The sequence below is a fragment of the Punica granatum genome, chromosome 2 (assembly GCF_007655135.1).
Source record: "Punica granatum isolate Tunisia-2019 chromosome 2, ASM765513v2, whole genome shotgun sequence".
In the NCBI taxonomy this organism is placed as follows: domain Eukaryota; kingdom Viridiplantae; phylum Streptophyta; class Magnoliopsida; order Myrtales; family Lythraceae; genus Punica; species Punica granatum.
This window is the reverse complement of record NC_045128.1, coordinates 30,945,187-30,959,722: the sequence shown is the minus strand read 5'-3', so window position 1 is coordinate 30,959,722 and position 14,536 is coordinate 30,945,187. Positions and strand designations below refer to the sequence as shown.

General features: G+C 40.3%; 3 protein-coding genes across 3 annotated transcripts; all 3 read left to right on the top strand.

Annotated features, from left to right (window-relative positions):
* The first annotated feature begins 502 nt into the window (after nt 1-502).
* LOC116195972 (serine carboxypeptidase-like 27) lies at nt 503-4,309 on the top strand. The gene is made up of 9 exons (XM_031525439.1): nt 503-1,566; nt 1,829-1,924; nt 2,048-2,140; nt 2,226-2,311; nt 2,440-2,700; nt 3,021-3,148; nt 3,226-3,321; nt 3,404-3,509; nt 3,903-4,309. Exons 1-9 carry the CDS (start codon nt 1,173-1,175, stop codon nt 4,041-4,043), a joined length of 1,401 nt encoding a protein of 466 aa, XP_031381299.1. The 5' UTR covers nt 503-1,172; the 3' UTR covers nt 4,044-4,309.
* A 3,408-nt stretch (nt 4,310-7,717) lies between these two features.
* LOC116197849 (serine carboxypeptidase-like 27) lies at nt 7,718-10,782 on the top strand. The gene is made up of 9 exons (XM_031528103.1): nt 7,718-8,242; nt 8,362-8,457; nt 8,740-8,832; nt 8,915-9,000; nt 9,111-9,371; nt 9,523-9,650; nt 9,873-9,968; nt 10,164-10,272; nt 10,420-10,782. The coding sequence occupies exons 1-9, from the start codon at nt 7,837-7,839 to the stop codon at nt 10,570-10,572; spliced, it is 1,428 nt and encodes a 475-aa protein (XP_031383963.1). The 5' UTR covers nt 7,718-7,836; the 3' UTR covers nt 10,573-10,782.
* A 706-nt stretch (nt 10,783-11,488) lies between these two features.
* On the top strand, nt 11,489-13,866 carry LOC116197850 (tetraspanin-6-like). The gene is made up of 3 exons (XM_031528104.1): nt 11,489-12,021; nt 12,232-12,548; nt 13,497-13,866. The coding sequence occupies exons 1-3, from the start codon at nt 11,530-11,532 to the stop codon at nt 13,534-13,536; spliced, it is 849 nt and encodes a 282-aa protein (XP_031383964.1). The 5' UTR covers nt 11,489-11,529; the 3' UTR covers nt 13,537-13,866.
* Nucleotides 13,867-14,536: the final 670 nt, after the last annotated feature.

Here is a 14,536-nt window from a genome sequence, read left to right as displayed (position 1 = left end):
TGGAGATCATTCCAGATACCGTAGTTCGTTCTCAACATCTTGCGACTAAACTCTATGTGGATCACAGTGAAGACTAGGAAGCAAAGCATAAAACAATTCATATGGAGACTGTTTTACAGGAAAGTAGAGCCAAAATGAGTTTTGGACCGGTATCCGTCGTAGAAACCCTATCACACCTCTAGAACAAATCATACAACCAAAATTCTGAACATCTCAATCCCTAAACATTCAAATCAAGGTTCTTTTGATCGATTCAAACTAGCGATAGCCTAAGTAGTTAAAACCAGCTAAACTATCAAATCAAAGTACCAAGCTTCCTTAATCGGTACAAACCAGCGAATGTTGTTGGAGCCGAAACTTGTACAAATCAAAAAAAAAAAAAAGGAGCCTAGCCACAAAAGGTCGGTTGTGCAGGCGGTTGATACAATTGATTGTGCTAGTGGTATAATCCTTCGAGTAGAGGGCGTGGATTCCATGGCATGGGCGATGGTGGTAGTGCGCAGAATAGAAGCCGCCGTCTAGAAGGGAAGAGTTGGACAGGCAGGGAGCCACTGATCAATTGGGTCGGATGGGGTCATGGGGTCGGATCAAGTGATTTTTATTCAATCATATTATTGGCGTTCAACTCATTCACACTTTGCTCCCAGCTCATGATGGTCAACTGGACTCCGAGCATTAATTCCTGCACTTCAGAAAGACAATTCCCCACGCTTCTTCTCCGAAGAATCTTTAGTTACGACTGTTCTGCATATCCTATTGATCACGACACAATAAGCTAGTAAGCTCTGTTTTTAATGCCGAATCTTGCAAATTTTCGTTCTTGTTCCTCTCTCTCTCTCTCTCCATAAATTTTGGATATTCTATAAATTCCTCTCAGACCCAAGAGATTGAGTAATGTGGGGATCTGGTCTTCTGGGTCTCCGCCATCAGCCGATTTTTGACATCTACACTCGGTCCCAAATCTTAATTTGCTCTGTATGTAAGCCATCTGCTGGGGATATTCTTGTTCTTGAACTCAGTGCGGCTCAAAGCTTTAAACTTAGCTCATATTCTCCCCAAACCCAGATGATTTCGTGACACTTGCTCATAAATCCGTCGCAGGCCCAGATATCTTTCGTGATTTTTGTCACCTGGGCAGTGCTTGTTTCAGCATTTCTTGATTGGTCAGATCCATGGGTCGCTCTCGCTCGCATTCTCATTGTCATTCCTCTGTCTTTGGCCTCTGCTTCTTGTTCCTCCTCCTGTCGGATTGCTTCTGCTTGTCTTCCTCCTCGGGAGCTCAAGAGAGCGACAGGATCACTGAGTTGCCCGGCCAGCCCAGGAATGTGGGCTTTGCTCAGTACTCGGGCTACGTGACCGTGAACCAACAGGCCGGGAGGGCGCTGTTCTACTGGCTGGTGGAGTCGCCGGTGAGCCGCGGTCCCGCGTCGAGACCCCTCGTGCTGTGGCTCAATGGGGGCCCGGGTTGCTCGTCTGTTGCGTATGGAGCAGCCGAGGAGATTGGCCCATTTCGAATTAGGTCCTACGGGAAGACACTCTACTCGAATCCTTATGCTTGGAATAACTGTAAGCAAAGCCTCTTCATTGTACTACAGATTTTCCGTTTTGTGGTCATCCGCCGACAATTCGGTCATTTCCGTGCATGCTTCAATGTTAGTTATCATAGGATGCAATTGACTTGGACAGACATTTAGTCAGTTCATGTCGATTTTCACTTTATCGGATGTCATATCACATTTAGTTTGGGTTGAGTTATGCCATCTTCCATTGATTCTGCACCATTCACGGGCTTGAACTGACAAGTGTGAGTTACTCTCTGATGGAACAGTAGCAAACATCCTGTTCCTTGAATCTCCGGCAGGTGTCGGTTTCTCATATACAAACACAACCTCGGATTTGTACACTGCGGGCGATAACAGAACGGGTATGTTCCAATTTCAGCTCTTTTAAGTAAGCACTTCATTATCCAATTCAGTGCCTGTTTACAGGAATATAACATCATTTCAAGTTTGAATGAGATTGAGCAATGATTTCCGAACACCTGCAGCTGAAGACGCATACATATTCCTGGTAAACTGGTTCGAGAGGTTTCCTCAGTACAAGCACAGAGACTTTTACATTACTGGAGAGAGTTATGCAGGTTCGAAACATGATTGTACTGAATTTTTTGCAATTTAATGTCGAAAAGGGACAGGCTGTGAGTTTCGGTGTTTTATCTGTCACAGGACATTATGTTCCTCAGCTGTCTCAAATTGTTTATGAGAGAAACAAAGGGATTAAGAACCCGGCTATCAATTTCAAAGGTTTCATGGTAAGTATTATATAGGCATAAAAAGGTGTCTTCTTTTCCCATTTCCCAAAGCTAAAAAAGGCAAAAAATGCACCAACAAAACATGTTTAAAACATTTTCTGCCCTTCTTATGTTCATCTTCTTTTTAGGTGGGAAATGCTGTTACTGATGATTACCATGACTACATCGGCACTTTCGAGTACTGGTGGACCCACGGGTTGATCTCCGACTCAACCTATAAAGCTCTCCGGGTTGCTTGCGATTCAGGCTCCTCTCAGCATCCTTCGATAGACTGCATGAAGGCCCTTACCATCGCTGAGGCCGAGCAGGGGAATATTGACCCCTACAGCATCTTCACTCGGCCTTGCAACAGCACCGGCTCACTGAAGCAAAACTTAAGGGGTCACTATGTAAGTGTTTCGTCGATGAATTCAAACCCTTTTTCCTAGTGCCAAAGATTATGCTCTTTAGAAACCTAAGAGGAGGGAAAAGCTTATTAGTTTTCCATTTTCCGCTTCGAGAAGGAGAGGCATTGATCCCGGGCTACAGTAGCTTTATTGATTCAATCAATCAACATTGCAAACTAGAAAAAGTTCCAACTCGAAAACGTTGCTTTATGTTATTCCATTGAAAATAAACATGTGACAGTTATAGATGACCCCAAGAATGATAATAATCAGTTGAACTGTTGATTTATTGGTTTCAATTATCTGTTGCTTTCTAAACTCAGCCGTGGATGTCCAGAGCCTATGATCCCTGCACCGAGAGGTACTCTCAGAGTTACTTCAACTTGCCTGAAGTTCAGAAGGCACTACATGCAAATGTTACCGGGATTCCATACCCATGGAAAACATGCAGGCACGTTTTGTTTCCTCATTTCCCCCCCTCAATCTTCAACTCAGAAAACGGAATTTATTTTTTTGGAACTCTTGCAGCGATATAGTAGGTAACTACTGGGCAGATTCTCCGCTCTCGATGCTTCCCATCTACAAAGAACTCATAGCTGCAGGCCTCAGAGTATGGGTCTTCAGGCAAGTTTTTGCTGCTGCTGAAAAAGATTATTCTCAGCAACTTGTCATCTTTCCGGTATCTGATTGGAACTTTCTGTTACAGTGGCGACACTGATGCTGTAGTTCCCCTTACTGCAAGTCGATACTCCATCGATGCCCTGAAGCTTCCGACTCTAACCAACTGGTATCCTTGGTATGACAATGGAAAGGTCAGTCACAGTGACGTTCTTTCATGACATACAAACTTATACGTAAATAATATACGCATACACTTCCTTTCAGGATTTGAACTTGTGATTAATATGATTTCCTCCTACCACAAGAACAGCATGTTTCTTCTGTTCGGGTTTCCTCTTTTCTTGGAAATAAAGCCTGAGTTGAATTGGCACTCTACTAGACTTCTTATGATCAAATGCATACGCAAATTGAACAAGTTTTCCTTGCCTTTTCTGGTCTTCCATAAGAGGGAAACATGGAAAGCCAGAAAATCTTTTCCTCGTTTTCCAAAACCGAAAGAAATATACCATTGAATATCTATAGAATCCCGATCTGACAAGAAATTCTCATATCGGAGTTTCATTTTTGGCTTTCCCACGGTATAGGTTGGTGGATGGAGCCAAATATACAAGGGGCTGACCTTCGTGACAGTGACAGGGGCAGGGCACGAGGTCCCACTCCATCGACCTCGGCAAGCATTCATTCTATTCCGATCATTCTTGGCGAATAAGCCGATGCCAAGCTAAACAAAAAGAGCAAATTCACATCCAGTTCACTACTCGCAAATAACAAATTTTTTTACGAAATTCTTTAAAGTATAGGCTGAGGAGAAACGCCGAATAATAGGTGCACTCTGCTCGAGTGCCCGGCTCATTCTTGCCTGCTTAAACACCATTATAGTCTTCATAGTTCATAGGGGAATTGTTCATAGCTGAGCGTCGAGTTGTAGCTTGGAATGTATTCTTTGTATCGCTTACGATTAATGAAAAAGGTCATGAAATTTCCTCTGCAACTTGTCTTCGTGACTGCTCATATCATAAAGTGGACATACCCAACTGTTCCAGCCTCCCCGTAAATGTATTTATGCAACTCGGAAACTACTTTCATTGTATCAACCTTCTCATACGATCATGGTCCATCGATCAAATGCTGCTCGTCTAACAAAAACTGGATGGCGGGAAAACAGAAAAAAGTATACGCAAAGATTAGGATGGACATCCATTGAGAATGAACACAAGTCCTGCTCGATTCGATTTTCTATATCAACTACTAATAGGGAACAAACTATTCTTGAAAGCGCAAAAAATGAAAGAATCGGTATTCGTCATTCACAGTTCAGTTCGCTTTGATTTCGCTCTACGGCCTTTATGTCCACCCTCAAAGAATACCAGAAAGCTTGTGCCCTGCCGATGAACTCCGACGGTCATTCAAGTTGGGCTCAGGTGTCTCCTCGTTTGGGCCTCAGCAGAGCCAATCTTGCCTAGGGGGATCAGAAGACGACCCAAACTCATGCAACTGAAAAACCAGAATCATTTCCTGCAGTCGAAATTGTCATCATCATCCTGAACCCGTTTTGCGGTCGAATTGGTGAAAGAACATCAGCAACTCATGAAAGATCACGGACCATGAATATAGAACAAGTAACTTAAACTGAGGAAAATTGATTCATAATTTTCTCTAATCTTACTTTATCTGTACAAAATCAATATTGGAAAAGTATGAAAAAGGAGATAATATTTATTTTGCTTTACGGAACATTAGTTGGAATGTACTCTGAGACTTAATTATAACTGTGTAAGGGTCATTATTCATATAAAATATGTATAAAATCATTGTTTAAAACACTACATATATTGATTATTGGCGAGAAAAATACTGCACTATTATTATTATTATTATTTTCTTTTATAAAACTTACGATTATAACACGATTTGATTTCGCAGTCAATGCTTTTACCTAAACAATCAAATTTGAGTAGTTGCAAACTCGGACACGTCAAATGTATGGCATTCAGTGTACGGTGGGACCCACTCCAACGTGCATAATCCCATAGGTGAGGGCGCACAACAAGAAAGGTGGGCTGTTGCGTGGGTCTCCCCCCCTTCCCGCCACCCCTATCGTTCGATCCAAGGCCCCGTCCCTGTTCCCTGGTCATTGACTGTCCCAAGCAATCGATCAACGCCGTCGATAGAGCCCAACGGACGGCCCTGATTGAACTCACATGGCCCACTTGGGACTGAAATAAATCCATCAAATCGATCAAATCACGCTCACGGGATCAGATGGGGGTCAAACCCACTTTTTGGTCAAACAAACAGATGGCTGATCTTCATGGAGCTAGCGCACGTCGGGTCTCTTAACTCGCACGTATCGTTGTTGTGTTTGTTTGTGTTGCGATTTGGCATAGAGATCCGATATTAGGTCAACCGTCCACGTTGACTTCATCCCTCTTGCTATTGCGAAGGATGGAAACCGGATTCCATTGACTTCCCTTAATCGGCGAATTTATTGGGATCCAATGAGAACCTCTTTAGGAAGAAGATCTCATATAATCACCTGCATATAATTTTACATCACATGCGGTTGTCCTCCATCATTCAATGCTTGGCTTTGTATCCACAATTATGTGATATCTGTATTTTCTTTTCAATGAATTTTGAACTCGTATGATGCAAGTAAAGATAATTCAATTAGTCGTTAAACCACATCCTTATAATTTATGAAGTTGGTATTTTGAGAGCAGTACCTCGTCTTTTATAATATGAGGTAATCTCGTATTTGCAGACGCTAGACTATAGAGTACATGGGACTTATGGCTTCTCCATAGGCGTTCGATCAAGCATGTTCATATTGGAGTACCCATGCATTTATTCGCTCCGGATTCTTTTCAAAGTTATCTCGGATCAAAATTTTTCCCATCAACGTGCATAATTTTATCGATTTGAACTCACGAGTTTGACATCTACTAGAACATCGAAAATTAAGAGTCGTTCGTTGGCTCGGACATTACTTTTAGCGATTGCATGAAATTCTATGCAATCAGCGGTAGCTAGGTACATTGACATATGAACAGGTACAGTTGCTTCCTAACTAGTAACTAACTAAAGCTTTTGAAAATGAGAGGAAAAAAGTTAGGAGTAGGTGAGAGGTGGGAATTTGGATCATATTATTTTGTGCATGGACTTATGTGTTTCTACAATATCTAATCCCTTAAAGTATTATTTTCTTGAGTACGTTTGGCATGAAAATAAAGTCAAAATATAGATACAATGAGGTGAGCAATTGATTCCTACAAGTTACATTAAGAAAGTGCAATGATTAGGAGGCAGGCTGACCTTAAAGATTAGGGCACTAATTTGCACGTACATATTATTATCAACATATAAAAGCGTAAAACCCTTAAATTTTGGAGTTATATAAAAGAAAAACATCTTTTGTCGACTCATCGGCAGGGGACTTTTGGATGGTCTTTTACGCAATTATACTGTATATTACCTCTTCTCATGAGATTTCTGCATATTGATATTTAGAAGTATAGATGGTCTAATAATTTTAAGAGATTTCTCTATATACCGTGATTTAATAAAATTAAATACTTTAATTAATTTTTCCATCTTATTCTCAAATAATTGGTCTCTTCCAGTCTCGGGAGTTTTTCCTATCCTAGACCACTTATCTTGTTACAAAAACTTTAGATATATAAGATGATTGTGTTTCACCTCTTATTGGTTATACTTTGAGTAGGATGCGTGTCTCAATTCAATTACTTATAAGCTGAGTGAACATTAACATCCTATCGCGGTTAGATTTATTTCATAATTAGTATTTGAGGTCTATGCTAGCATACTACTGATGGGCATAATATGGTTTCCAATGCACATTGGCCCAATTCGGCCAACTGCCTAAGCTACCCGTTTAGCTTTTATGTTAAGCATCTCTCTACGCATCTTGCTCGCATCTATACTAGCCCCATCTTCTTAACTCGTCTGACTTAGCGTGACCGTAGGTCTTAAGAATCCTATATGAGAAAACTACTAATTATATTATGTATATAAGATAGTTGCATCACTACTTATCATTTGAAACTTTTGAGTTAGACACACCGGGCTTCGACTCATATTTTACCATTTTTTTTTCCTTTTTGGAGTTAGACACAAGGGCAATCACTTGTAAGTCTAGTGTATTTAATGCTAGTAATTACTCGACGGAAATTTAACACCTGAGCCCGAAACATTTCCTCTCTTTGCTCATCAGGTAAATTTGATTGTACAAAAGATTCTACCTTTATTTGATAGAATGGAATGTAGAGAGAATAAAACCGAACAATACATGGATCGTGATCGCATTATCAATATACTAAACAAATCATAGACCAATTCCAAATCCATATAACAATTTATTTTATCATAGGGTTCACATGACAACTACACCAATGAAAAAACCAAACTCACATCTTTTGGTTTTCAAACACATACAACAATTTAATCCCCAACACAAGAAAAACATCATTTGCATTTCCCTTCCCATCCCATCCCATAATGGAAACTCACTTAAACACTTCTCTCCTAACTGTGACTCACCATGTCAGTACTCTCCTCCTTCTCCTTCTTCTATATTCCACCACCACCATAACTGCAGCCCCCTTATACAAGCTAGAGCAGGAGAGGGACAGGATCACTGCATTGCCCGGGCAGCCGCCGCAGCTGAACTTCTCCCAGTACTCCGGATATGTCACCGTGGACTCGAATGCCGGAAGGGCTCTGTTCTACTGGCTCATCGAGGCTCCACTTGAACGAGGCCCCGCTTGGAGGCCGCTCATCCTGTGGCTGAACGGTGGGCCCGGGTGCTCGTCTGTGGCGTACGGCGCGTCGGAGGAGGTGGGGCCCTTCCGTGTTAGACCGAACGGCCGCAGTCTCTATCTAAATAAGTATGCTTGGAACAGAGGTAATAAAATCCAGTGTCCGTTAATAATGTCTTTTTCCATTTTTCTAAGCACTTAATTGTTTGATGTTTGCTAATGAGGCGGTTGTGGTTCGTTTCCTTTCCATTGATCTTATTTGCAGAAGCGAATTTGCTCTTTCTCGACTCGCCCGCTGGCGTTGGATTCTCGTACTCGAACACGTCTTCCGATATTTACACCGTTGGCGACAGGAGAACTGGTCTCTCTCTCTCTCTCTGCCACACTACCACGATCTGATAAAAAACTGTCCGAATAAGCTCTGTAATTATTGACTAGCTAGTGCAGGATCGAATTCGAAGGCCGACCCTTGATCACTTACATGTATCAAGTGGTTCAACGTGCTATATATATAAGTCAAGATCCACCTTTCAATATAAAAAGCCGAGTGATGACTCGGTTCGATCCTCGAATTATTTATTTTCCCAATTTTTGTTCCTAGTTTCTATTTCTGACAAATTAAGGTTCTGAATATGCAATGCAGCCAGAGATGCGTACATGTTTCTCATCAGGTGGTTAGAGAGGTTTCCTCAGTACAAGTATAGGCCTTTCTACATTGCCGGGGAAAGCTATGCAGGTATCATAGCTACCTTCCTTATTTTATTTACAGAATTAAGTTTAATTGAGTCCTAATTAACCCGAGCTCATTTCTCGCGCAGGTCATTACATTCCCGAGCTATCTCAACTCATTGTACGACGCAACAAGGGAGCGAAAAAACCTGTCCTCAATTTCAAAGGCTTTCTGGTGGGTCGATGACTCTTTGGATATCTCAATATTCTTTTCCCATGATTTGGCCTTGATGATTCGGTCGATAAATCTGGTATACGTTCGCCTTTTTTTTGGTCCATGGACAGCTGGGGAATCCGGTCCTAGATGATTTCCACGACAACGTAGGGACGTATGAATACTGGTGGAACCATGGGTTGATCTCGGACACCACCTACTCCGAGCTCAACCGGTCCTGTCCGTACGACAGCTTCCTCTTCCCGAAGGGCAAGTGCTACGATGCGCTTAACAGTGCTTACTCCCAGTTCGGGGACATCAATCCTTACGACATCTCCACCAGCCCCTGCCACCAGATTGGATCCCTCAAGCACAATCTACAGTATCCTCTGGTATGCTGCTGTATTTATATTTGTCACATACCGCTCTCAGCATCTTGATATAGATTATAGATCGTGTTATTACGTCGAATTGTACTTAATATCCCGATCGAGCTTCGGATCTCCTCACAAATTTGATTTTACTCTCTTTGGTGGGTCGCAGCCATGGAAATTTAGAGGGAACGATCAATGCATCATATTGTACACCACGAAGTACTTGAATCGGCTTGGTGTCCAGAAGGCTCTCCATGCTAATGTCTCTCGGATCCCCCGTCGGTGGACTAGTTGCAGGTTCACCCAATATTCACATACTTCCTTCTCTTAATTAAGAAATTAACTGCTCAAATATTTGGCTCGTACTAACAACTTAACACGGTATGGGAAATGAGTGATCAGTTAGTTCATGAACTTAGCTAAAAAATTTTCCCTTTAGAAAAATGACATTAAAAAATATATACGATCGATCCGTTTATGCATATTTTGTGGTAGCTGAGTATGTCTTCCACTTGGCAGCAACGCTATAAGGGCAAATTGGACCGATTCTCCGAAATCCGTGCTTCCGATATTCAAGGAACTTATAGCTTCTGGTATCAGAATTTGGGTCTTCAGGTACGGAACATCTCTAGCTTTCGATATTCAAGGGGCTGCATCAGAGAGTCCTTACGGGAATCTTGTCTATTACAAAGTGCAATGCACGATTTCCCGATCATATATGTTCAAAAATACTAGCATCTGTGCATGTTTACCATTCATAAAAGTGTAGAGTATGTGCCGCCGCTGAATTTGACAGTGAATCCTGTACAGTGGTGACAGGGACGCGGTTCTGCCGCTGACCGCAACCCGGTACTCCCTTCAAGCTTTGAAGCTGAAAACCGTTACTAGCTGGTATGCTTGGTACAACGACCATCAACAGGTAACAATGTCCCGACCAAATCTCACACCATAATGGGCCCTCAAGTGTGGGCCTGGCCCAATCCCATAAAAATGGGCTCTAAGGCCCATTTAATTTTGCTCTTCTCACTGATGATGACTAAATGGGCCAATGGGCCAACATTTTTAGGTCGGAGGATGGGCCGAAATCTATAATGGGCTGACATATGTGACAGTGAGAGGGGCAGGGCATGAGGTGCCTTTAGGGAAACCAAAGCTTGCACGTCTACTCCTCAGGCATTTCTTGAAGGATGAGCCCTTACCCAAGCTTCCCATAATATAGAGGAATTGACAATTGTTAACTTTATCTTTATTTTATTTTAAATTCACTGAGATTTTCTTTTTGAAGATTTCACTTTTCCTGTGTTATGAATTTTTTCCCCTTTTAGATCATAAGAAATAAAAGAGAAAAAGGATGTAACATATAGTCATTCCTTTGATTCGCTTTGCTTGTAGAAACTAGGAATGTAATGGGAACCCATTCTTTTCCTCCCATTTTGTTCCTTTTTTTTTTTTTCCATCTTTTATGCCATGGGTTTGTAACTAATTTTTGCTCGGGTATTGGCTTGTCCAGTCATGAAATAGTTCTAATATATTTCCAACCCTGCATTACTGGTAAAGACCATCCAAGATAACGTAGTTTGCCAATTATACACCAATAAAAAATAAAAAAATATCAGATATATTTAACATATGTTGTATTAGTGTACGAATTCTAGATAATCAAATAGTATTGCACTGAAAATATAATTCATTGACCCTCTGAAGTATTATGGCCTGTGAACACGATCTAGTTTCAAATACTAGAGGATTTTGAGATTATTAAGATTATGATGATACGCGGAAACAATCTTATTTGTCTAGGCTTCCTTCTCCTTAAACCGATTAATTGACTTATCATTGGTTTTCGAGAAAGCTCATATGGGATTTGGGGCTTTCAGATTTGATGCCCAAAAGGTAAGTATCAACACTTGATTCCTTAATGCCTAAGAAGTGCCGTTTCTTAACTTCCTACCACCATCTTTTCATACAGCATTATTGAGCACACTCCCCCACTAAAGATAAAGGTAAATTAAAAAAAAAAAACAAATAGACCAAAAAGCAAATAAAGCCACTCATTCTTGAATAATCCTTCCTAATAAAGTTATTACACACACACATATATGTATATCAAATGAACATTACTATATATATCACCACAAAAACCTAAGAATCATCAGAGGGAGGTGAAAAGAGAGGGATGCATAGATTCAGTAACACAGTCATAGGCTTCTTGAACCTCTTCACCCTCTTGGCCTCGATACCAATAATTGGTGGTGGGCTATGGATGGCGAAGAGCAGCACAACATGCCAGAGTTTCCTCCAGACGCCGCTCCTAGTCATAGGTTTCATCGTCCTCATCGTCTCCCTGGCCGGTTTCATCGGGGCATGTTTCAGCATCTCGTGGGCCCTCTGGGTGTACCTCGTGGTCATGCTGTGCCTCATAGCCGCTCTCATGGTCCTGACCGTCTTCGGGTTCGTAGTCACTGGCCGTGGCGGCGGTGTGCCAGTGCCAAACAAGAGTTACAAGGAGTACCGGCTTGGGGACTACTCGTCCTGGCTGAGGAAAAAGGTCGAGAATCCTCAGTACTGGAGCAGAATTAAGAGTTGCATAATGGGCTCCAAGGCTTGTGCAAAGATTGTGACATGGACTCCTCTTGATTACACGGTCAAGGGCATGTCTCCTATTCAGGTTTGCTCCATCGACTGGTCCAATCATACGGTCTAATGATATGTGTTCATTCAATTTCTCATGGATCTCTTCATTGGAACAAGATTTTTATCATCGTGTTTGCATGAACGATGATCGGATATAATCATGTTGATATCAAACTACATACTTTGTACAATCCATCCATCCTATATCATTGTCAATAGTGTAAGTTCATTTCCATGGGTGTAGTCGGGATGTTGTAAGCCGCCGACTGCATGCGTCTACAACGCGGGGACTGCAGTATCACAAGACCCGGACTGCTACAAGTGGAACAACGTGCCATCCATATTGTGCTACGATTGCGACTCATGCAAGGCAGGAGTGCTGGAGGACGTGAGGAGGACCTGGCACAAGCTGTCCATGGTCAACATAGTGATGGTGGTGGTGCTGATCTGCATCTACTCGGTCGGGTGCTGTGCCTTCCAGAACTCTAAGAGGGCCGAGACTGATTATCAGTATGGACATAACCGAATGAGCAAAATCCGTCCCAGATGGGACTACTATTGGTGAGTCTCTATCCCTCGTGGCAACTAATCTTTTGGTAATACAAGGCAGTTGCTCAGATTCATATATATATATATATGTATGTATATGTATATATGTGTATATATATACCTTGAGATAATAGTAAGGACCAGTTTAGGTTTTATACACGGGTTGGAGGTAGGGGGAATGGGAAGAACCTAAATTACTTCGTTGGAAAAATTGCGGCATTGATAACTAGAGCCAGTCGTTTCATGTAATCAATATGCTAATATAGTGAATATTATCAATTAAATTGTGATGTTATATCTTCCCGGACGGCCTGTAATATATTATTACGTGCCATATCACTGAGATGAAAGCCTCCTGTACAGAAATATGATATATGAAATGACTATGGAAGATTGTTCTAAAACGGCAAGGGGCCCAATATGATTTAGTGGTGTATATGGATATAGATATATAAAATGAGCTATATATACATATGGGGGTCGAAGAGAGCTCATGCATGCTTGACAAATAATGAGAAACTAAGGACAACTGATAAATTATCAGCTGCTTTAAGCACTAACAATTAATTAGAGAAAAATAATTATAAAGAACTGTCATAGTATTCGAGTAATAGTGGATCTGTAAATAAGCATGGATGGACGTAGGATTTGGATTAAAAGGGCACGAGGTCATTCGAGGGCACAAATAGGAGGATGAAGTTTTCAAATTAGAAAAGCCAATATATGTAAAAAAAAATATATATAATTTTTTTTAACATCAAGATTTTAGGGGTGAAATCAGATGGCCTCTTAGTCTTAGCCGGTTAGCCCCACAGTCCATCCTAGTAAGTAGGTGGCCATGGGTGGGTGACGCCGTTTAAGAAAGCAGAAATTTATTGATGGATGTCTTCGATTATCATTTTTGGTCCATTATTAAAAACTGGTATTTAATATATAATTTGTGCTGATATTTTCTCACAGGTGGAGACTCTGGGATGACAGAAGAAACCGACTTTACTAGCTTAAGTTTTCCGTATTGTTTTTTTGTCTAGTGAAGAGATAATGAGGGCAAAACCAAAAGAGAGAAAAAGTCATATTTAATATCCTTCTTTCTTCTCCCTTCTCTTTCCTCTTTTCCTTTTCCTTTTTCTTTTTTGTGGGTCTCCTATTTTATTTCTTTTTTTGGGCGTGAAAATTAAAAGGTGGTCAGAGACAAAATTTGCAGGGGGCTATGGTCTCAACCAGGGTGTCGCTGGTCTTCTTTTTTTAGTAGATTCCCTGGCTTTTTGTATATAATATCCGGTTTGATATGCGAGAATACAATGGATGAAATATAATGTCCATTTATTCATTCTATCTCATTTTCTTATTAGTATTTCTTACATAAGTTAAAAATAACACTCTCATTATTATCTTTTTTATTTATTTTGATGGAACGAGCATTCCATCAATTAAAAAAGAGAATGATCATTCCTTCATTTTATATTATATTGTGAACCATCACATATATATTTTTAATTTATATTTGGATAAATTGTACCGGTGGTCCAAAATGTTTTACAAATATTTCATGATGGTCCAAAAAGTTTTTTTCGCTACATGATGGTACAAAATGTTTCAAAGTTGTTTCATGATGGTACAAACTGTCAACTCGAGCTGACGCCGTTAACATTTTGCTGACGTGGCGCGTCCTATGTGTCACTTTTGTTACGTGTAACCAATCATAGTGCGCCACGTCATTTAAGACAAAATAAAATTTTAAAAAGTCCAAAAAAATACAAAAATAATTAAAAAAAATACAAAAAAAGAGTAAAAATTTTGAAAAAAAAATAAAAAAATATTTTCAAATATTGAAAATTTTAAAATTATTTTTAAAAAATTTAATTTTTTTTATTTTTTTTTAAAAATATAAAAAAAATAAAAAAATACAAAAAATACAAAAAAGAGTAAAAATTTAGAAAAAAACATTTTAAAATATTAAAAATTTTATTTTTTTTTAAAATTTAATTTTTTAAATAATT